This window comes from Pyrgilauda ruficollis, unplaced genomic scaffold, assembly GCF_017590135.1.
Source record: "Pyrgilauda ruficollis isolate IOZ18807 unplaced genomic scaffold, ASM1759013v1 scaffold10, whole genome shotgun sequence".
NCBI classification, from domain to species: domain Eukaryota; kingdom Metazoa; phylum Chordata; class Aves; order Passeriformes; family Passeridae; genus Pyrgilauda; species Pyrgilauda ruficollis.
This window is the reverse complement of record NW_024508101.1, coordinates 16965603-16989831: the sequence shown is the minus strand read 5'-3', so window position 1 is coordinate 16989831 and position 24229 is coordinate 16965603. Positions and strand designations below refer to the sequence as shown.

General features: G+C 44.5%; 1 protein-coding gene across 7 annotated transcripts in view; it reads right to left on the bottom strand.

The window, feature by feature from the left end:
- The window catches only part of IP6K1 (inositol hexakisphosphate kinase 1), a 37150-nt gene that overhangs the window by 4328 nt on the left and 8593 nt on the right, over positions 1-24229 (bottom strand). For 6 of the 7 annotated variants that reach the window (XM_041461582.1, XM_041461553.1, XM_041461592.1 and 3 more), the window contains 3 exons: positions 3671-4016; positions 1248-1458; positions 492-676 (listed from right to left, as the gene is read on the bottom strand). In XM_041461582.1, the coding sequence (XP_041317516.1) occupies positions 492-676; positions 1248-1458; positions 3671-3893 (619 nt within the window). In that variant the 5' untranslated portion in view covers positions 3894-4016. The remainder of the gene's footprint in view (positions 1-491; positions 677-1247; positions 1459-3670; positions 4017-24229) is intronic. The other variant, XM_041461608.1, reaches the window with a different exon arrangement.

Sequence of the window (24229 nt, the reverse complement as noted above, 5' to 3'; positions counted from 1 at the left end):
GACTTCTCTGCGAGTGATGCAAGCTATTTAAAAATAAAATCTGGAGTCTCTAAGCTCACACTTGAGAATTGGAGAAGGAAGCCCAGGCAGTTAAAACTACGAATACTGCTATTAAAAGCAAGTTTGTTTCTATGTGAGGAAAACAGAATCCAGGTGAAACAAAATAACCCTGCAAGCTGGCAAGTTCAAAGCAGGAGGAGTCATTTGTGAAGGCACAGAAAACAAACCCATCTTCAACCATAGGAAGAAGTCAGTCAGACTGCAGGGAGGTGGACGGAGATCTTCAGGGCCCCTTCCAATCCAAACACTCTGTCATTCATTAGTGTCACAGTATGGGAAGCAGTAAGGAACAGCTAAAAGGAACATGTAACTCAAGTGTGGTTGAGGACAGAAATGCCAAGGGAAATGCAGGCCTGGCTGCCTCAGGCACAAAGGGGCAAGGCCAGGGCAGCAGCAGCCTGACACACCCAGCTGTGCTTCCCAAAGGATACTGTACAGCTTCCGGTCCTTGGACTCGGACCGCATGCGGCTCAGCTGCTGCTTGTGGCAGCGCAGGCTCCAGGGGTTATAGCTGATCTTCTCAGAGCTCAGGCCGCTGTTCCCATCCAACATCTGAAATGGAACATCTGAATGGATGTGCAAGTCCACCCTGGGACTCTTCGTTTCCTGGATGCTGCTGGTGTAAAGACAGAACAAACGTGCCTGTTAAAATGCGTCAGTTCTTCACACTCTTACTGTCACATCCTCCCCTGGCCTCTCCTGTTCCTTCTCCTGCTGTACACAGTGCAAATCTTCTAACAGCAAATCCTCACCAATTACCCTGGGCTGTGGACACAGGCTACAGGATCTGGTCTATTTAATACCTCTGCTAAAAGAGCAAACAGGAACACTTGCTCCTCTGGAAGCTGGGCTGAGGAGGTGGAGGACCCATATTCCAAATACCCTGGTAAGAAATCCCTGGGTTAATAACCAGGTGGACTGAAAAGTGTTCAAATCTGCTCTGTATGCTTTGGTTGCACATCTGATACACTGCCAACACTTATCCTGTATCAGAAGCATTTCATATGGATGAATTGGTCCTGAACCCAGGAAAACTCCCAGCACAGTCTGCAGTGCCAAAATCTGCTGGGCTAGCAAGTGCACAACAGCCTGGCCACCTTAAGGAATTGCAGAACATCCTCCACCAAAGGAGTACGGAAGAAAGATCTCTCGATATTTGTGTTGTCACTGGGCCCTCCAAGTTTTACCTTTCGGTGCTGTCACTGGCCAGGCCAGGCTTCTCCTCCTTGTGCTCGGTGCCGCTGCTTGACCTGTGAAGGCTCCGGCGCGAGTGCTTGCGCCGCGGCTGGTCCCTCTCCGGCAGATCATCCTGCTCCAGAGCCTCGTTCTCCACATAGGGATAGGCCACCAGGTTAATGTAGCCATCACTGTCTCCCTCAAAACAGACAGACACCACACCTGCCAGGGAGAAGTAACACATCAATTCTCCCGGAGGAGGGAATGCACAACCATTATCAACCAAATGTTCTGCAGGAGAGAGGAAAATGTAGCTCACAGAGAAGCAAAGCAAGCCCAGAGCAATAAAAGAGGGAGAAGAGCTCTGCCACTTCAGGAAATAAGGACAAAAGTACAGCTGGTAAGCTGAGGGTGTGATTTATTTCCTTCCTTCAGTCTTGCAGCAAATGTCAAACTGGAGAGAGTCAAGCACAATCTACCAAGATGCTGAGAGGAGCAAAGCATGTAAAGTAATACCTGATTTGTTTGGATAAGTACCTACGTCCTGCAGAAGCATTCCTGCTCTTGACAGGGACATCACCGGCCAAGCAGGACTGTGCTTTCTCTGCTAAAGGAGCTTTCCAGCATCAGAGCAATGAAGTACAGAGCCCTAAGCCTGAGGTGACAACTGTCACTCTTATCACAAGTCAGCCAGTCTCACAAAAAAGGAATCTGCAAGGGCCAAGGCCTTCCTAGCAATAAAAACAGGGGGCCCTGGAAGCATAATCACCTCTGCCAAGTGCAGGCAAGCAGGAGCATGTGTCCTGTCCAGTTTCACCATCTGAAGGCTCCTGGAAAGCACCATAGTGCAAGGGAAGTTTCAGATCTTCCACAGCACAGACTCAGAATATATCTGGCCAGCCACAGAGCAGGACTGCTGACACTTCCAGTTAGGGCTGACATCTTAATTTCTGGGACTACTGCCCCAGCCCTGAAAATGAGGCCATCAGCCCATCTCCTGATGTGCAATGACAAAATGTTTCATTAGCTTGTCACTAGTATTGACTAGCTGCCAGGAGTTTCAAATGACAGACGCACTGAACCAAATTTATGATGCACTGAATCAAATGTATCAATTTATTTCCTCACAAACATGAGGAAACCTTGCCCTCCCCAGATGATGCAGGCCATCCTGTTCCCGTCCTTCTTTTCTCCTTATCTGCACAGGACAACGTTAGCAAGGTTCAGGTGGCTGAAACACGACTCCAAAATGTCAGTACATAAATGCTACTCCAAGTGCTGCCTGGATGTGCTCAAGATACCTCTGTGAAGTCTTACAGTAACATCCAAGTGCTCAGATAGAAAATATCATACCATAGCATGTTCCTCTCCCCCAGATCAGTAGGAAAGATTTCTAGGACTATGAGGAAACTGCATAGGGAGGGACATGCACATCCCATGCCATTAGGGTACCAGGAAGTACCTGACCTCAAGAAGACAAGAGTCCACCTGGACTATCAGCTTCATTGGTTTTAAACACACCTCCCCAAGAAAAACATCATATGGACTCTAGGAACTACACAGGCTCCAGTGGGATTTCTGATGGAACACTAGAGTACTGTGTGCCCCCAGAATGGCCAGAGGGTTAAGAGAGAACCCATCTGTTGCAGACTGCACCCCTCACTCATGACAACCTGTGTGCAGACACCAGGAGGGAAACTGACACTGCTTTGAGACAGTCAGGCTGCAGCCAGATGCAAAGGCAGGACCCTGAACAGATGGTGGTCCCAGCTGTCTGTAAAGCACCACCTTCCCAGTGCCACGTGGAGACAAAGCAGCAGAGGGAACGGGAACACTGAGCGCCCCAGAAGTCTACCTGACCACATCACCATCCTGAACACAAACACACAAGGCTGGAAGCCTATCCAGCTTCTCAAAGACACAGCTGAGCTGCCAACCTCCTACAATGACACAGGCACTGGAAAATTCCACTCCTTCAAAGCAGCTGGGGACAAGGTTGCATCTCAGCACTGGGAAAGCCATACTTCCTGCTTCAGCAGCTTGCTGCTATGGGTCCATAAAAGAGATGGGATGAGGAAGCAATAAATTACGGAACTGGAATGTGCAAATGCTCATTTTATGATCTGGCTTCATTAGCTCAAGGTCAAGGCTGTAATTGACAATAACTTGGTAATAAAACTGCTTCAGTTACACATCCATAACCTTAAACTTTGGACTACAACTGTCACACTGCATATTCTCTGTCTAGAAAGAGCAGCACATTCAACACAGCGTGCCTACCAAAAAAAACCCAAAACTTCCTCCTTTCCAAGCGTCGCTATCAAATTGCCAGCCCGCAAAAGGGAGTTTAATAAAATCAATAGGACCCCAAAAGACAGCAAGACAGCAGCAGCTGCAGGAAAATGGAAGGACAGGTTCTTAAAGGCTGCCTCACCTTTGTACTCAGGTGTGAACTCCTTCATTTCTGGGGGCAGGGACTCATAGAAGCGCTGCTCCCGGGTGATGAGGGGCTTGCAGACAGTGTGGTCGTCGTAGCGCATCATGCTGCTGTGCCCGCCCACCTGGTGAATGAAAGGCTCCAGCAGGACCCCCCGGTCTCCAGATCGAGTGGCATTCTTGCCATACTTGCCCACTTCCATGGTTTGACAAACACACATTGCGTTGGGCACCCGTTGCACTCTTGGAGCATGGGGAGAGCCACATGGGCTGGGAGGGGTAGCTCAGCAGCGGTCAGGCAGCCACAGGGGGGAAATCCTGGTAATCTGCTTCCTTGCAATGATCTGAAAAAGCAAGAGATTCCTGTTAGTAAAGGACCACTTACACTCAACTCCTTGTTCGCTTGGAGAAGTTTATGGTATTTATTTATATCCATATCCTCTTGTTTTTTGTTTACATCCTGCTTGTTCCAGCATGCTCCTCACCACCTCTTTAATCCTGCAGGTAAACACACTAATTCAGAGGCAGTCCCATCCACAGCTCCTCCAACAGGATTGACAGCATACAGGCAAAGGAGGAAATATGGCTATTTTAAGCCTCCCGTCTTTATAAAACATTATTTCCTTCCCTGTTCATTTTACTGGTAAGGCAATGGAGCAGACTGTGAGCTATAGCCCACACCCACCTATCAGTATTGGTGACTGACACAGGCAGTACAAACATTTGCAGAATCTGAAATCCCCTCCTCATGCCTCTGCATTTTTAACATCTAAATAATTCCTGTTCACCTGCTACTGTCACACTGTTTCCTCTTTTAGTGCTCACTGCTCTTCAGGCACTGACATGAAAGACGCAGAGTAAGAGTGACAGTCATTCTGTCACTGTGTGTGTGCTGAAACTGAATGGATTCTGCTCAGATTCTCTCCTTTATCACTCTCAGCCTTTCAGGACAATTTTCTACTGCTTTCACAGCACCTACATGCACAACAAGGCCCTGATCCCTAGAGGTAAGCAAGATATACCACTAAATCCAAATGAGATTACAAGTGCTTTAGAGAAGCAGATGGTCTTTTAGTGTTTGCAGAATACCTGGTACAGCCACAGGATGATAGAAAAGTAAAGCTGCCCAAATTCTCTCCAGATGACTTGCCCTTTTTCCAGCTTAGATCACAGCTGCCCCTGAGGCTGCTGGGGAAAATGTCACAGGATTTCCTCACAACGATGAGTTATCCAAATGTTGGTACAAGAACCAGGTGGCGACTAGAGTTTCCGAATGCATTGAATTTCCAGTTTCTTCACACAGCGACAGCCAAGGGCAGTAATTTAAGAACTGAGGGATCCTGGAGGCCTGAACAAGGGACACGGCTCAGGCTGTTCCTCATCCGGCCACGGGATGTCTCTGCAGCTACACAACACCGACAGCCGGGGGAATTCTGGAGGAACCCGAGCTCATCTCCCCCGCTCCAGTTCAGCCATGTCAGAGATGAAGCTCGAGAGATTCAAAAGGAGGGGTGATACTTCCTAACATGTTTAACCCAATCTAACCCGAATTCCCCACAGCAGGACAATGCTTCTCTCTCCTTGTTTGCTCGTTCCTGCTTGCTCCCTCACTCTGGGTTTTTGGGATAGTATGAGTGTACGTACATTTGAGTTGAATCATCTCGCTGATCCCGTGCAAAACATTTCCTTTTGTGGTTACAGGACCACACTGCCATGTTCAGTGCAAGGGGAATAATTTGAATATTTAGCTGGCTTTTAAGGCAGGGGCCAGGAAATAGGAGGGGAAAACCCCCACAACACAGATAGTCCCTCTCTGTTGTAACTCATGTCAAAGTCTGTTGAACTCATGTCAAAGTCTCCCAAACTCATTCAGAGCCTAAGCTGAATCACAAACAAAAACATGTTGGGGATTTCTCTCCTCCCTCTTGTTTGTTTTATCAACAAGAAGAATTTCAGCAACAGACACTCATAGATGTTTTAGTTGGGTTTAACACAGTAAATATCCAAGAACAAGTGAGGTACCACCATCTGCAAGAGGCCAGCACTTCATAGATTCCAGACAAATGTTTCACAGACTAAAGTCTCCCCCTCCTGATGCAGCTCTGTCTTGGATTCAACTTCTTTTATTTTGCCTATGACTAAAGCAGAGCTTTCAGCTATTCCAAACAATACAGAGGACAAACTTAACTTCACACCTTCCTGTAGTTTAAACTTCACAGGACCAGAGAAATCCAAGATCTGTCTGTGTGACAGTTGTTACACTCAGGAGACATGCACATGATGCTCAGGACTGCAGTCATCCACGGGCTGCTGGGAAATGGCTGTGGCCACCAAGTGTCCTGGGCTCACAGCCAAGTACCCCAGCACCCCCAAGAATCCCCAACATGACAAATTGTGGGTGTGCAGGCTGCCTGGGAGGAAGTGAAAGCCTTAAAACCAAAACATTCTGAGGCTCTGACACAAGAGCAGGAGCTGGGCATCAGGTGGGGAGAGAGTCCAAAGCCAGATACAACTGCTCTACACATGCATCCACACACTCCAGAGAAACAGTGATACAGGCAGTATTTTCCCATGTTCAAGTGAATGTCAGAAAAAAATATTTTGTGGCAAGCAGCATTTTGTAGGCAGTATTTGTAAAGAGGAAGATTTCCACAGGGCTTGAAAAAGAGACACTTTATAACTCAGATACAGCTTAGTGTTTTTCATCAAACTAACTCAAAGTAGAGGGTTACTACTAAACATAGACACTATCCACAAACAAAGACAGAAGAATCCCAGCAGTTTCAAACGAATATAAAGCAGAAAACTATTTAAAGTCCTAAATATTACTCATCCTTTGTCTGTTAAACAAAGGCATGAGTTCAACTATTTTAGCTGGCTTATAAAATTTAAAGTCCTTCCAATTAAACTGCAAAACACAATGCACAGCCTAAGAACAAGCTTGAAGGAGACCAGTTCATTTAAGCAGATCCTTTGGTATCTTCCACCACCACCACCGCAGCTCAAGCAGCAGTGAAACACCCAGGCCAGTTTAGCACCCCCTTCCAAAAGAATGATCTCTCCTTAAAAAGACAAAGTCCCCACTGAGTTGGACTCGGGAAAGGTGGGGGGTGGGGTTTAGGAGCAGTTATCTGTGACTACACAGACATACCACCCCCCATGTTTCATTATCCTCCCCCATAACAGACTCATGCACTGGAACAGAATTTGCACTACAATATTTACGTCTAGACATCTCTTTGTCAGCGTATCTGCTCCAAGTCTGATCTGCATACCTCACTGTTCAAACACTTCCTGGCAATAAGATGTGTTTTCTTGTAGTAACATATTTCCAAACAAAATCCAGTAAGACATCCAAGATAACACTGCTCTTCCTAACCCATTAAGTGGGGTAAACCCTGTCCTCAAAACCAAACATCACCCTCCAGCAGAGAATTTATCCCTTCATAGAAACAGTGCTGTGTTCTTGAAGACCCAGCCAGAGACCTCTTAAACATTACTGAACCCTGACTGAAGACTACAGGTGTCTTACCAGACCAGCACCAGACCCAAGGAGATGCTCCTGCCAGTTCACAGCGCCGGAGAACAAGAACAGCAACATCTCCTCTGAGGGTGTAACTTAAAGGAGACAGAAAAATGAGCCTTGGAGGTCACCACATGACAAGAGGTGAGGGCAGGGAGCTGCAGTGCCATGGATGTGAGAATTACTGCTGAGCACCCCACGATGCTGATGTCCCTGCTCTCTATAAGCCATCTTGTATGGGAACACTGGCAACGCTTCACGACTCACTGGTAAAGCTACTTCCCTAAACATAAAGGAGAACAAATGCTTTAAATTGAGATGAATCACACAGCAAGAACACTGACTGCCCGCAGCAGCTCGCACATCCGTGTTTCCAGCACCGCCGCTCCTCCGACTGCAGCCCCCAGGCCCTGCCGTAAGCAGGGCTAAGGCAGATGGTCACTGACGACTCTGGAGACAGGCCACAGGCAAGGGATAAATACAGACCCCAACGTCACCATGACACAAGCTGGACTTTCCCTGAACAGCCCCAGAGCACTCAGGAGGAAAGCACAAGAATAGAAAATACCAGTATAGCAAACAAGAGAACTACAGCATTTGGTCAATTGGCTCCTGGTGAGTTAGACTCATTAGCAAAGAAAAGCAGAAGCATCTGTGCTGAAAGGCAGGGTTGTTTCTATTCATGCTGGACTGGATGAGGTATGAGAAGAAAACCCAGTCTAAGAAAGTTTAAAAAAAAAAAAAAAAGTGTTTCCCACTGTGCTATGAGATCAACTTCCCAGCACAAAAGCTGACTCCCCCACAGGTTTGAAACATGTCTGTCTAGTCAGCAGTAAATGGAGATGAGCCCTGGGACCTGGGCAGAGAACACAACTCTCCAGGAACCTGCAGCAACACTTAGGAGGTAACCAGAAACATTTGGCCTTGGTGACATCCAGGCAGCTACAGATTTTCCTAGCTTACTTAAGCACATAGCTTTGAATCCTGAGCCTTCGCATGCATCTCGTCCAACACTTGAACTACTACCAATTACTCCTTTTTGGACAGGCTGCTCTCACTGTGACAAGTGTGGCTCGTCAGATTGAGGCCAGGAAGTAGAATACAATCAATATACATGCATCCAAAGTGGAACAGAAGTCTTAGGGAAAGCTGCTCAAGAATGCCAGCTGAGGAGGAGAATGGCAACAGTGAGGCTTGGGGAGGAAGTGCAGTGAACAAGGGCTTGGAGAGGACAATAGCCACTACCACACATGCTCCACCCCATGCCAGGAGCTGAGCTTCCTTCACCAATCCTCTTTCTTCCTCATCAACAAGGCACATACGCACCAACTGCTAAGTGTTCACAAGGAAAGAACCTGATCTACTTAAGACAGAGCTTGTCTGAACCTAGAGAAAGGGAAATAAAATTAAGCTTATAGTACAAATCCTTAGAGATACATGTTTCTGGCTCCTAAAGATCTGAAGGAAGACTGCTGGTTTTAGGTGGGAGAGTTAACTTTCTTCCTTATAACTTGTATGGGGCTGTGGTTTGGATTTGTGCTGAAAACAATGTTGACAATAAAGATGTTTTTGTTATTGGTGAGCAGGGCTAGCTGAATCAAGGCTTTTTCTGCTTCTGACACTGCTCCACCAGCGAGGAAGCTGGGGGTGCACAAGAAGCTGGGAGGCAACACCCCAACTGGCCCCAGGGATATCCCAGACCACAGGGATATACAGACCACTGTAGCATACAGAGCTGGGGAAAGTAACAGGAAGCGGGGATGTCCAGAGTGATGGTTGTCTTTTCCAAGTCACTGCTACTGTGATGGAGCCCTGCTTTCCTGGGGACAGCTGAACACTTGCCTGCCCATGGGAGCAGGGGAATGAGTTCCTTGTTTTACCTCCCTTGTGCATGCAGTTTTTGCTTTACCTGTTAAACTGCCTTTATCCCAACTCATGAGTTTTCTCACTTTTACCCTTCCAATTCTCTCCCTCGTCCCACCAGGAGGGAAGTGATTGAGTGGCTGTGTGGGGCTGAGTTGCTAGCTGAGGTTAAACCACGACAGACTACTTGTGCCATACTTCCATCACACTGATCACTATTCAGCACTTCTGCCAGCAGCCTGTGAGACCAAGAATTTTCTCCTCTTCTTTTCCTAAGAAAGGAGCGGAAGCCAAGCCTTTTCAGCTCTTTCTGAAGAAAGAGAGGCTGAGCCATGTACTTTTAACTCTGGCTGGACTGCTGAAACCACTCACTAAAACCAGTGCTTAGTTCTGGGTTTAAACAAGGCTTTTTCTTCTTAGAGGCCAGATTAGCAAGAATTGCAAAGGCCCTTCTGCTGTCACCTACACATAAAGCATGGCAAGCTTTCCGGGAGGGATGAGGTACTGGGAGTCCTTGTTAGGGATTCAGACCCAAGACACAGACAATACCCCTTTTCTCACACTGGCAAGCTACAGTGGTAGCCTCTCTCTCTGTTTTTATATTTTTTTTTTTTTTAGCCAACTCTTAGCACACAGCTATTAACAGGGAAGGTCTGCCACATTAAGCAACATATGGAGCAGGTACTCTGCAACATTTTGTGAACACCTGTCATGCAGCTGTCTGTAGATAGGGGTAACCCAAGCTGGGGCTCAAATGGCCTCTTCCACCTTGGATTCCTGTCTGGCCTGATGCTGGACAAGCTGGCACTACTGTGATAAGATCATGTTGGGGAGCAGTAGAGGACTGCAAGTAACAGGGATGATATGATTTAATTCTCTTGCTGCTCTTTTCTCCAGGCTCCCCCTTCCTCACTGGAGAAATGCACCACACTGGCAGGAGGGCACAGGCTGTCTGGGCACCTGCCAGTCCTTGTCACTGCTATCAGTGTCACTGCAAAGGCTGCAAGAAGGGCCAGCCCTGGTCTGCTCATCACCACTCTTTCCAGTAGGAGGGGGGGATGAGCAAGAGGGAGCTGAGCTGCTGAATCCTCCTGCTGCACCTTGCCACAAATACACCCTGCCTTGGTAGAAAAGGGCACCTTCCTTCTCTGTTCCAAAGCACTGGCTGCAGTCCAAGCCTGAGAGTTTCCACAGCAGCAAGACCTGACAGAATATGTTCAACAAAAGGTTGCTTTATCAGTACCAGCCCAGAAGACTTTTTTCCAAGCCTGTGCCTAAGAGAGCAGGGTCATCCAATATCGGCTTTGCATTTTATAGGAGAAATGAGATTATGACACATGAAGGGCTTAGGGAAGATCAATGCTTGTGAGGCCTCATTGCTCAGCTTTCTGTGAGCTGATTTCTGGCTTCACATCATTAACAAAGAGGAAGAAGTCTCCACAGGTTACTTTTAAATTATTCCAATGCAAAAGCTGGCTGTTCAGCACAGCTTCCCAATCGAATGGTCAGAGACAGTTAGAAAGGAACAGACTTTCAACAGTCAAAAGCCACAATGAATCAACCTAACCCACCAAGAAAAGACATTTTTAAAATTTTACATTAGTGCAGGGGCTCAGAAACTCATCAACAGGCAGAAAATTGTCCCTGCATTGTCAGCATGGCAGGGAAAAAGGAAAAAGATTGATGCCATTCCCATTGAAGAAGCCTGGCTCAAAGACTAACTTAGAATTTGTAACTCAACTTATGGACTGAATAGGCAGAGGGAACAATTTTACCACCTGTCTCAAAAAAAAAATCTTATGTTTAAAATTTTCATCTAAAATAAAGTATACCTACTTTTTATTCACAGACCTTGGCCTCTTCCCTGACAGTGAGGCTTAAATAAGGCAGCCACAAATCTAAGGAAGTCCTGCACAGTCATCCAAGTAACCACCCACATGCCTCCCCAGCAGGAAGATGATGGAATGACTGTGCTGAGTTCAGCATGAGGAGGAGTCCATTCAGAAACTGCACTTTCATGTCAGCTGTGGGTACCAAATTCTACAATCTCAACAGCATCAGAAGGCAGGATGGATGAGCAGGTAAATGCACCACAGCTGCTGACAGCAAGAGGATGAGTCAGAGCTGGGGACGGCTGTGCTGAACCAGAGGACAAACGCATTGCACAGGAGCACTGCTGGCAGGAAGACAGATGTGAGATTTCATAGGAGCATGGACACAGCTCAGCCAAATGGGTGGCACAGGGAAGGGCTGCTCAGCACTGGGGAGCTGCCCCACAAAACCAAGGAGAATCCACTGCAGGCAGGCAAGCAGGTCTCAGGTATGTGTTACAACAGGGGTGAAGAGAACAACTGGCACTGCCTAAGTTCTCTCACCTCATCTTCTCCTGTCTTAAAATGCCCCTTGAAGGCATCACACCAGAGCCAAGGAAAACAACTTGGCCTACTCTCCTACAGAGTAAGTGCTGGCCTCCGAGCTGAAAGGTGCTGTCGTCACCCACATGTGCAAACTCCTCCAGAGCCTGAGCTCCCACTCCACCTCCACACAGACTGGACAAGGAGAAATGGCTGTGCACCTCAGCCTTGTGTCCCTCAGACTCCTAGCTAGTACAGACACCTGGAAATCAGGTGGAAAGATGGGACAAGATCCTTCTAGCTTCTGCAGAGAGGAAACAAGAGGAAACTTCCAGCAAAAGCACCAAAATCCCAGAAAAAGGAAGTATTTGTGCAGCAATAAGAGCAGTTTTCTCAGGCTTCAGAGGGTGGCTGACAGGAACTGAAAGGAACAACCAATGTGCTGCACCTTACACTTGGCACCCAGAGCAAGCAAAGCAGATGTGCCAAAGTGAGGATTCTGCAACAGGAAAAACAGTCAGCTCCCCCAACTCAACAGCAAGGGCACAGTTTCAGACCTTACATGAGCAATGAAAAAAGAGAAAAAAGGTGTGTTTTCTGGCTCTTTGCCCTCCACAATCTTATTAAAAAATAAGGGAAGATAACAGAAAACACAAAAGAGATTTTATAGTTTGGGTTTTTTGCTATTTGAAGATAAAAGTCAAGAAAAAAAATTAAATTTCTTTCTTTTCTGCTTTCAGAATGTGTAAAACCAGTGAATTAAGGAATAAACCCAAGTGAACACCTAGGCCTCCAGCTCTCTGACAGGGAAATGACAGTGAAAACACATACATCAAAAGTTTGGTCTGCACAAGAAAGAAAAAAATGCACACTGATACTTCATTCATCCACCATGTTCTCTTTAGGCTGGTAAAACAGGAAGGTTTTTGGGTTGAAAAAAGCTTGCTTGTCTTGGTTGTTCTACAAAATGATCCTCCACAATGGAACCAATGCCACCCCAAATGCCTGGCTTCAAAAAACTACCCAATATTATGCTGAGATTCCTTCTGGCACTGATTGAGCCAAATCATTGTCTAACTCCTCCTTCAGTTATTTCTTCAGACCATGGTTGCACAGGCAATCCTTTGACATCTGGAATAGCATTAACACCCTCCCACTCAACTCTGCTGCACTGGTACAACTGTTTGCAGCCTCACCGTGAATGAAACTAGGGAACTGATCACAGTCAAAAATAAACCAGCACTTTGTTTTGTTTTTTTTAAGGATTACTTTTCAGCCAGGTCAGATCCCCAACCTATTGTGCAGCTGTACAAACAGTTGTATCAGCACAAGGTGCCTGAATTGCTGATGGTTATCCTTGTGCCTAAAGCCAGCGTTTGCATTCCCAGCTCACCTCACTGCATGGCTGCTGTAGAACAGGATCACTGACCAAACAACACGTAGGGGACTTGACTGCCACTGCTTGCAACCATGGAGGGCCTCTCCAGTGAGAGTGACAAAATGAGGTCACACTGATGTCTATCCTACAGCTAAGGCATGGCTATTGAGCTCCCTCAAGCCGTTGCTTGTCCAAAATTATATGTCATTTTTGCAGCCTGCACGCTGAAATAAACATAAAAACATGAGTAACCAAGTCACTAATGAGAATGAACAGCTTTGGGACAAGTTCTGAAGCAAAACTCTCCCAGAAATTGCATAACCACTAACTATCTTGGTGATCTTCCATTCAAGAAACACATGCCTACGTGATGTGCAGATTCCCACTAATTTGAAGACTGTGACATTCAAAGAGTGAACAGGGAGCCTATCTTCAGTTTTGGCAACTCTTCAAACTGCAGCTGAATTTTTATTTGAACATGGAAATACAAACAGAAATACTGACAATCAGAATAAGCACTAAGCAATGATGCCATGCTAGCACACTTTAGAAACAACTACGAGAGAAACAGACTGAAGGTTTTCCCAAATTACCAGCTCAAATACTGTTTGAAACAAATGCAACTGAAAATACCTCCTTTTTTAATGGCTGCCTGGGAACCCACTGGGAAATACCTGGCTCTCTGTTTTCAGCTGGTGACAGGAACCTGCATCAGACACAGGCCATTGTGAGAGGCCTGCTCATTGAAAACAAGGCACAAAAGACTGAATAACCATAAAGATCTGACTTCTAGCATAGGGCAGGAGGCACATTAATGAAATAACTTCAGGAAATCAGCTTTCTACAGTTTCTGTTGTGTCTGCTCTAGAAGGCAAAAAAATGTGTCTCTAAGCTGTTCAGCAGCCTTTTTTTGTAGATGTCACCACCTCAATCTATGAAGACACAAAACTGAAAAAACTGCTAATTGGCAAAACTTACCCTTTGTTCCTTAGCATGCATCTCAGGCTATAGTTCCATGAGACAGCTTAAGTAAATCTAAGTCAGCATTCTTCAAACCCATCCTCTCCCCTGAGTCAGCACTGGCACTCACTGATCCTGCTCAGAAACCAGCCTGGCAAACAAGTTAACCCGGAAAAAAAGAAAAGTTGTTTTCGCCAGTGTGGCTTCCTGAACTGGTTTACTGCCAGTGCCCAACGAAAGTAAAAGGAACAATCACTGAGCAGGGCAAGGGCAGGCACAAGAGGAGCAGAGCCAATTCCATTCAGCTCCAGCTGCCCTGCAAACACACGCTCAGAGAACAGTCTCGTCCCCCGACTTTAAGGAGACGTGAGTTGTCACTTGCAGCACAAACATCATTTGACTTTTTCACCTCTCCTGACATCTTCTTTACACCAGCATCAGCACCCTGCAGACAGCTACATTAAGTACCCAATCTGGTAGGAAAACAAAGCAGCAATATATAAAACAAAACAAAAAGCCTTCAGTTTTCAGTTGGATCAGGTCCCTAATACATCTGGCCAACAATCCCCCAGCATCAAAGCATGGGAGAAAGTGGGAACCAAGGCACAGCAAAACTCCATCTCCAAGCAACTGTGAAGCTGCTCTCTGACTCAACATAGATGAAATATCACAATATAACTACCTAATAGTTATACAAAACCACTTTGGTTCAAAAGATTTAAACAGTACATTAAAAAATCTGCAATCTAATTCTTCATGTTTTCATCTTCCACAACACACCATTAATATTTAAAACGCCTTATTTCCTCAAAAATAAATCTTTAATTTATTTGATACCAGCATTACTTTCAGAGCAAAAGAGCTGCTAAAATATATAGAGGAGAGTGAGGAACAGCCTGTTGTGATAAATAGGGCATGACAAACAGCAGCAGCATGCACAAGCAGTACTGGGGAGCAAAGCCAGGGGGAACAGTGACAACATCATTATACAAACACCACCGATTCATGAACAACAAAGAATTCTTAGAAACTGCTGCTTGGGTTACATCCAAGGTTCTCTTTACCTTGGTTAAACTATTAAGAAAGTCACTTCAGAAAGCTGACCACTTCTGCACAACGAAGCTTTTTAGGAAGGAAGAGTTGATCCATCTAAAGGGCTCTGTGTAGAACCCACTGCAGCAGTTCCTGTGAAGCAATGGAGCTGCAACAACACTGAAGGTGACACGAAGCTGGAACGAGTCATTTGTCCCCTGTCCCACCATGAAAGGGCTCTTGTGCCAACACAGGTCCAAAAAGCTGTGTCTGTGTATGTACCCCTCAACTGCTGGGGAGAGACATGTCACCCTTGGCTGTGCACAGCAACTCCTCAGTGACAGGGACATCTCAGGGTCTCCTGAGGAGAATTTCACTAAGGTATGTTTCATGACTTTAGCCTCACACCCATTTCCTCAGGATTAACATCTGCTGTAGCAAGCTCTCACCACTGCTTTTAACACCTAACTCTGGACGTAGCATTCCTGGAATTAGTGATTCCTGGAAGGCCCAGCTTTGCTTCAGAGATGCAGAAAATTCAGTTTTTACTTGCCATCTTGTTGCCATGTGGAGGAAAGCACACTTACAGAACAGTCTGGGCCACTGCCATGCAGAATTCACTCCTCCAAAGTTCAGAGATTAAGTTGTGGCTGCTGCTTGAAGAAGCAGCGAGTTTCCACTGTATTTGGACAATCTTGCAAAAAAAAAGTAGGTCTTTAAAAGAAAACACTAAGTTCATGAGCAAATGCTACATCTCTGTCCCAACACATCACTAAAATATCATAAATCACAACTAAGAAGTTAATGAATTCCGGGCTGCTGACAGGCACTAACAGTGGAACTACTGCACATTAAACATCAAATACACATATTACAGGGTTTTTAAACATTAAGGAAATTTAGTAAAGCTTTCATTTAGGACTGCATTTAGACATCTGAATTTCTCACAACTCTCCAACTCAAGCAAAATACAGGTGCAACAACTAAGGCAAAGGTAAAACTGTGGTGAACCTGCAAAGCACTAAGCAGAAGCACATGGCTGCTCCCTTTAGATCAAAGTGTCTCATGGGGAACAGACCACTATCTCTATAAAGTGAGACTTCACAACCCTGTCACACAAGATTATCAACCCATATACACACAGCTGTCCTTTGGCAGGTAGTCAAACCTGAGACAGTGGGAGTTTTACAGGGGTCAAGACTTGCAGGATTCATCTAGATCTATTTTCTGCTGCTGTGAGATGAAATATTAAAATGGGAGAGGAATTGATCATAGAGGCAACAGAGCTTTGCACAGGGAATGTTTCTTACCCGGCAAAAGGTGACCTTCCTATGCCTCTGATTCTCCTCTCCTCTAAGAGGATTATGAATCCTACCCTTGGGAGACTTCTGCTCAGCTACCAGCCCACTGCTATTACACATTAACACTATGTCTTGTGCCCTCGTTTCTACCAGCAGAGAGATACTAGAAAAATTTATAAGATGACTACTCCAAGAGCAGACTTCTAATGGAATCTCTAATGCAAGTAGGGAAAGCCACAGCCAGTGGTGTTTGGAGGGGACTCTTCTTTGTGCTGTCACACACCCAGCTGCAGATCTGCTTAGTGCTTCCCTGCTCAAATCCCAATTCAGCTTATCTGCACATGCAGGCTGCTGACTGCCTTGGAAGCAGACATTTCATCAAGGAAAGACTGAAAAGCAGAGATTACTGTATGCTAAAAAATTAGGGCAAGTCTGAATGCAGTTCACAGCTCCTCCGCTCATGTACCGAAGCAGAGCCTCAGCAGGCACCAAGCCCAGGTGGGCTGTCAGGAAGTGAGAGCAGCAATGCCCTGCAAGAACATGCTGGCACCTCAGAGGGAAAGCCAAGGAGCAGAATGCAGCACATTCAGTTACATAAATCCTTCTTTTTCACAGACATCAGACACCAAGAATTTGAGGACAACTTTCCCCCTGTTCTTTTGGGTTTTTTTCATCTTCCAACACCATTTTCACCTTCCAAGACACCATTTGGACACTTCTGAATGGAGTCTACAAAGCAAATCCTGAGTCTTCTTCCCTAGAGAAGATAACAAGGCATTACTCCTCTTGCCACTTAACAGTGCACAGATGTAAAGCAAACCATGCTGCCATAGAGGTGACCATACACCTTTTCTATTCATAAGGTAATTAAACTTACAATGCATTATAAATTCCAAAATGAGACATTATAAATTCCAAAATGAGAAAAAAATGTGGGGCTAGACATGAAGAGAAACCTCAACAGGAAGGAACACACTTTCAGCATCTCTGTGAATGGAGATTTAGGATGAGATTAGACACACATACAAGCTAAATCTAATGGACACAGTTCCCATTTGGGACAAATGGCAAAGTATTCTCAGAAGGAAAAAAAAAAGTACTGGCTAACACAACAGAAGATCTCAGATGCATCTGTAAGAACACTCCCTGGTTTTGGCTGTTTCAGACTACACAATGCAATAGCAAAGTGCAGCCAAGAGTTAAAGAGTTTTAACCAGTAACTATACAGAGAAGCTACAGGGTTAACCACAGACACACAAAAGCCACAAGGAGCTGAACCCATGAAGAATAACTACAAAAGCCATAAATGCAGAGGAGCTAAAATTACATTCCTTAGACAGTTCTGATAAAATAAGGATGATCTATAGCTTTCCAAGAGACCACTAACTGGAAGACAAATGTAAGCAGCTTGTGGTGAACTTGGATTTTTATACTGTTCTCAAGTTTTAAATTATGATGCTTTTAAAACAGAAAAAACAGCCTTGATTAGAAAGTCAGTTGCTGCAGATAATTGATCCCCACAGAAAAATACACAACTAGGACAAAAAATGAACTCCTAATTGCTATTTTTGATTCTGCAGTGGCAAAAAACCTCAAGACCAGCATTATGTAAGACCATTAACCTCTTTGCTCATAACTGGCACCTTAATTTAGCACACTACCACACTAGAAAGCTTAAACTGAATTCTTAATTCCAACCCATACCACTGGCTGCAGCTAGGCATTAATAGCAGTACTGGAAAGGAAAAAATAAATCCCAAAGCAAACACTATACACTGAATTTTGCAATTGCAGTTCCTTGGGCATAAATATATATACTTTAGCCTGACAAGATCTAATGACACAGTATTCTTTTCAGACTGGCAATCCTGAAAATATTATCAGATGCTCCACAGTACGTTAGGAACACTGAGGAGAATTCCAAGTACACATTAGGTAAAGAAAACCTCCAGATCACCTTTTATAACAGCAAGTTTATCAAATCCAAAGAAGCTGTAACCCGTTGAAAACGAAATTACTTTGTTCTGACTGAATGTTTTTCTTCTTCTCAAACTAACCTCACAGCATTCCGAACACATCCTCCTTAGGTATGACTGAAATCCCCAAAGCTACCATGTATCCTATTTAACTATAGTTCAGTGGCAATCACAAATATACATGACTGAATGAAAAACAAAACAAGGTAATCTTGAAGAACATTCATGCGAACCTCCCCACTTCTTCCCAAGAAAAGACAGATTAATCTTCTACATTGATAATGAGCCAGACTGATGAATTTCAACCAGACAGCCTCTTAAATACTGCCTTCCATCCACTCTTATCACATTGTGGCAAAGGATGACATTCAGGAGGAAAAAAAAGACTGATTAAGAGCCTACTTTCAGACGCTAACGTCCTGTGTGGAAAGAGCTCTATGAATCACTCGTTCATCTGCCTCTGACTCCATTTACTCTTCAGAATTCCCTGATGTGCTTGAATTCATACTCCACCCATCCAGTCTGTAATGCCCCAACTTGCATACAAGAATACTGTGGGAGAGTGTCAAAACACCCAGTAAACTTAAGCTAAATGGCCCCTAGTGCTCTTCCTCATCCACAAATCCGATTATTTTATCACAGAAGACAATGAGGTGCGTCAGGCACAACTTAGAGGCAGTAAATCCATACTAACTGTTCCCAGTCACATTCCTGCACATGTTTCACACAGGAAAGGTGTACCAAAAGGACTTGAGCCGTGACTGTCCCCAGGACTCAAGTGAGATTGACCACCCTGGATTATCCTTTGGGCCTAGTTTGAAAATAAGTGCTCAGAGATGTGCCAGCACCTCTGTGACTTTTCCAAGCTGACCGAGACTGGCAGTACAGCACCATCGGGTCCCATGGGCTCCCACGGCTCCAGTTCTCTCAAGTAATCCCCCAGTCTGTCTCCATTTGCTTCTGACTGCTGGTTCCTCTTCCAGCCTTGTCTCTAGACACAAGAGCCAGGAGACCTTGCAACTGAAGACTCACTCAGGCATAAAAACCACCAAATACCTCAAGGAAGTCTGTGCATCACTCATCCAGCCCCCTTATTCAGCAGAGTCTTTGTTTACCCTTTCATTGCCAGTGTAAAGGTAAAAGTTATGTCAAAATTATCAGGAATGCTGCAAAAAGGTCTTCCTGTGAGAAAGTAGCTGCTTCCCCCATTCAAAGACAGAAATGCAGACTAACATGGCCAAGTTTGTTCTGTCTGTATTCCAGGCTGTCAAAGAAATCCCAGGTCACTTTGCAGACATAAAACAAACTTGCTGGAGTTGCATGACCCCATTTCTAAAACATTTGGCAAAACAGTCTCCTTTTTACTGTTGGCCAGGCTGCATTTAGCAAATGGAAGTTAGGTCTGTAAACAGCAAACCTAAACTCCCCTGAAAATCCCAAAGAAAGCTCACAGAGAAGCTTCTTTCCAGCTTTAATTGAGAATAAAAATCTGGATAAGGGAATAAGGAACTAAGATTTTCACACACTGAGATGCCAGCTGTCCAGATTGCTCTTGGTATAGAAATGGGGATGTTTTATGATGACTCCATTCTCTCATGGCTTTAACACACATACCATTTCAGTGTATGGGATGAGAGGGAACTGCAGGAGAGAACTCTCAGCTGTTGCAATGCTCCCCAAGAGAAAGGAGAGCCAAGGCAGGGAAGGCTTGCAGCCCAGGGTCCCTGCTGCAGGCTCCTGGCATGGAGCAGGCTCTCATCGTGCCACGCTCCCGCTGCCAGGGCGGCAGGAGTGCCTGCTGTGCCTGAAAGGCAGCACGGAAGTGTCACAAAACCAAACAAAAGTACTTTTTATCAAACTCCACAACTCGCAAGTCTCCCCTGCCCCCTTCTGGGAACAACATGGATTTGAAAAACTTCAGTATCTTCTTCCAATGATAAAATTCTTTACTTGGGCAAACAACAACAACAAAACAAAACAAAACAAAACAAAAAAAAAAAAAAAAAAAAAACTTTTGCCTCAAGCACGAGTCCCTTCAGCAAAGACATGGATGTTATTAAATGCATCTCCTGCAGCAGCAGAGGCACACTCTAACTAGATTTTCCTCACCCATACACTGAAGCCACTGTCAGGAACTCTTGCCTGCCAGAAAATGGCTGGGCAACTCACTACAGCTCAACTCTTATGACTGAGCTGATTCACTCCCCAGGTCATGATGCAGATGTGCAACGCAGGCTCCCTGTCCTCTACCCCAATAACTCAGCTACTTACTTCCCCAAAATAAAAAAATAATAAAAGAAGAAAAAATAGCAACTGCAGCAAAACTTGCATGATACCATACATTAACTGCTCAAAAACCTTCTCCACAAGTTATAGAAACCACATTCTATTAAGCTGCTGACTGTGACCTGACTTAAGCAAAAATCCCTTTGCAGTGACTTATTTATGTTGAGACTTTAAGTGCTAAAGACAAACAGGCCTCATTAGGGCCAGAGGCAAAAAATTCTCCCACCTGTCTCTTCCTACCACTGGTAACAAGAAAAACATCACACTGCTGTTTATACGTGCAGTTTTCCATTTCACTGTGCCTAAGAGAAAAGTTGCTCTTTCCTCTTTACCTTCAGAGTACAGTCCTGCAATATTCTGCTACTCAGAAAACTTACACAGATATTCAAACACTTCTGCTTTGTCTTTGCTTTGCATGTAGACTACAGAGGAAAGCTAAGCCAAGACCCCACATCCCATTCCCACCTGGGACAAGGAGAAGGGAATTTTCAAAGCGTGGCTACTGGTAAGCAGCCATTTAAGCCTGTGAAGGGAAATGTTTCTCATCTTGAAGAGACTGACCTCACAGTCAAGATCCAGACACTCCATCCAAAGAGCACATTGTGAACAACAACACGTCCTGTGCAAAGGGAGGGGAGAGCAAAGCCAGCTGGTAAGGAGCAGAAGCTGGCTCCAGTACTCAGGAAGCAGCGCAAATGTTTTGTTTCCTTAGGAATTAGGACAACATATAGATTTAAACCCATCAAGTCTAAGAGCTATGCATCAAAACCAAACACAGACTTGCCACAAAGAACCATCACAAGCCAGCTAATCTCACCCTTAGGGCCTCTGTAAACCAGTGTTTGATTTGGTTCACTTCAAGCTCAGTGTAAAGCAGCTTTACAATTCCTATCATACACTGTGGGCTGTGACACCACTCTGATCCATCTCCTCCTCAGATCTATACATTGCCCTTTTTCTGAGCTGCCTGAGAATTAATTATATGGAAATGAACAGTGTTAGATAAGGGCATTCCAAGCAACTAGCTCTCTTAAAGGAGCTGGGGACTGCAGGATCTCTGCCTTCAGAAAATCTGTGGCAATGCCCATTCAGTACAATTCCCGTTGTTAGAGAATGAGTTTAAGACCCAAACAAGCAGACACTGGTACTACACTCATCTTCTCACTTCTGTGGCCAGAAACAAACATTGCTCAGCCATGGCTTGGGCTCTACCTCTGCCTCTTGTCACCACCAGATCACATCAGAGCAGCATCCTGACTGAGGACACTGCCAAAATTGTTTGGGATGCACAAACAGCAGCCCTGAAGAAAAAGATTAACACTCTGACTTTTAATATGTTGTCTGCATAAGCTCCACCTACCCCTCCATGGAATGCAAGGCACTAACAGCTTCACAACCTCATGTGAGCTGGAATTTCAGTACCCAAGAGGACTTTAATCTCACATATGCAGACAGAGATACACCAGGGCATTTTGGCAGTTACAACAGCATTTGAGATGACTGGAGGGGCACACACATCAGAATTTTCTCTAACTGTGAAGATAAATCTAAACAAACATTTTGCCTCAGCTACACTCGTCTTTTTCTACACAGAGAAGCAGAAAACACTTACATTTGGCAGGTCCTTAATGGCATCCTGCAGTTTTATCAGACAGCACAACTTCTGTCTGAATACTGGTAACACACTCAAAGCCAGGAGAAACGCAGCAATTCTTACATCTCTCTGCTGATGCTTAACAGGTCAGCAAAGCACCCAGTTGATTTGGTTAACAGATTCTTTAGATATCTTTTAGATAACCATAATCTACCTGAGATTACCCAAATGAAAAGGAAAGAACCAGGAATAGGCCACTGGTTTTGATAACTCTGCTGAGTATTTCCATGATCTTGGTAAAACCATTCAATTGTACTTCAGCCAGCGGAAAAACAGCTCTTCAGAAAGGAACAACTTACTTGACTATCTTGCTATTTTTAAACCATATTTTAAAGCCAGAAGTCTGACAAGCATTTCGCTTTTTATGGTCCCCTTGCACTTCATTTCAATTTAGTCTTGCCTGCTAATTAAAATTCTCAAAATCTAAAGAATTTGTGCCCCAGTACATGAACGACTGAATTGGTTTTGTTAATGCAGACTCAAATTAGGGCATCTCTTTCGAATGAATGTGGTGCTGCTTGGCCGAAAATCCAAATCCTTGAGCAACTTTTCTGTTTATATGGCAGAAACAGAAAGACAATCTAGGAGCACATCAGTCCAACAGAAAGACTTAAGGGAATAAAAGCAAGATTATCCAAACAAGCTCACTTCACCCTGGTAAACAAATTCTTGTGCCAAAAGCACAAGGAGCAGTTGTTATCTAGTGGTTTGTTCTGCTACTGTAATTCTGAGACATTGATACTAAACAAAATTTGGGGCTTTCTTAAACATCTGAAAAAGCTCAGAGAAATGCAAAGCAGTCAGTTATACAGTAGTCCAGGTTATACCAATGCTCAGGACACCACTTAATTTACTGTATGAGAAAATGAACTGCAGATTGCCCTGTAATTTCAAGTAGACACCCATGCTACAATAAATATACCAAGGTTTGTATGGATAGGTAAAATTTTCTATGCCCAATTGAGAGATGCCCTCCTCTCTCACTACAATCCCTTCTAACTTCACACTACCAATGAAAAAGTTAATTCAGCTGGAAAAGGCATATTTTGGGCCCCCACTTTTTTTATCTGATTTTTTTTCCTTGAAAAAAGTGCTACTCACAATGACAAATAAAGCATTCCTCACTCTTTACCTTCTCAACACCTCCAGCAAAACAAGCTTTACCTTAGAAGTGTCGTTTTATCACTATCAGTGCATCTACATTAAGGGATTCCACCTGCAGAGCTTCTCTAGGTAAGGATGAACATGCTGATTAATGCAGCTGTCCCAAGCACTTGTGGCAGAAACAACATTACAAGTACACCCACAGGGAATTAAAGCCACATAATCCCGTTGCAAATCCATGCCCCCCACTTGATACCAGTTTATAATTTCCCTAAGCAGGTGACCCTTGAGGGTCACAGGCAAGAAAACATGAGTTATAACTTTCAACTGAACACTTCACTGTGATTTTTTTCTCCACGAGTAAGTACCAAAGGAAGGTACATTCTCATCTACAGGGTATCCTCTTGTACTGTCAACCCACCAAAAAAAAAAAAACAAAAAACCCAAAAAACACTGAAAAGGAAAGAAAAAACTGAGCTCTGCATTAGGGGGGAAAAAAATCTCAATACAAGTGCTACAGGAAAGTAAATAATGCCATGGAAAATTCAAGGATAAAGGGCAACATTTCATTTTTGAGGTTTAGAATGGGAAATAATGAGGTCTGTCATGGCAAATATACTTTAGACAAAGACAGTGCACTAAATCTGGTACTTAATTTAAGTAGAATATATGACACAGTATCTGATGGGACTGAAAGCTAAGGTAGTCATGTAATTTGAAAGCAGATATAACTCTAAACACAATTTCATACAAGGATACTCTCATCCCTTCAACATGGTAGAACACACATGACACACAACCCAGGCTCATGGAGGGGATTTTGATCTGGGCCTGTTGTTATCCTGTAACTCTCCTGAGGATCAGCATAATCTGCAAGGCTTTCAATCACTTGTACTGAAAATCTTAAAGCTGTTAAAATACCTTGGAGTTGTTTTGTGGCTTGCAGAATGTTCTGGAAGGTAAAGGACAAAGAATTAACAGGAGGCCCAGCCAGCTGAGTGGAAATGAAAGGCAATCTGAACCTCAAGTTGTCTTCTCAGGAGACACATGCATCAGTCAGACAATCACAACTTCAAGCTTGGCAAGGTGCTATACTTTTTGAAGGACAAAACCTGGCATTTAAAAA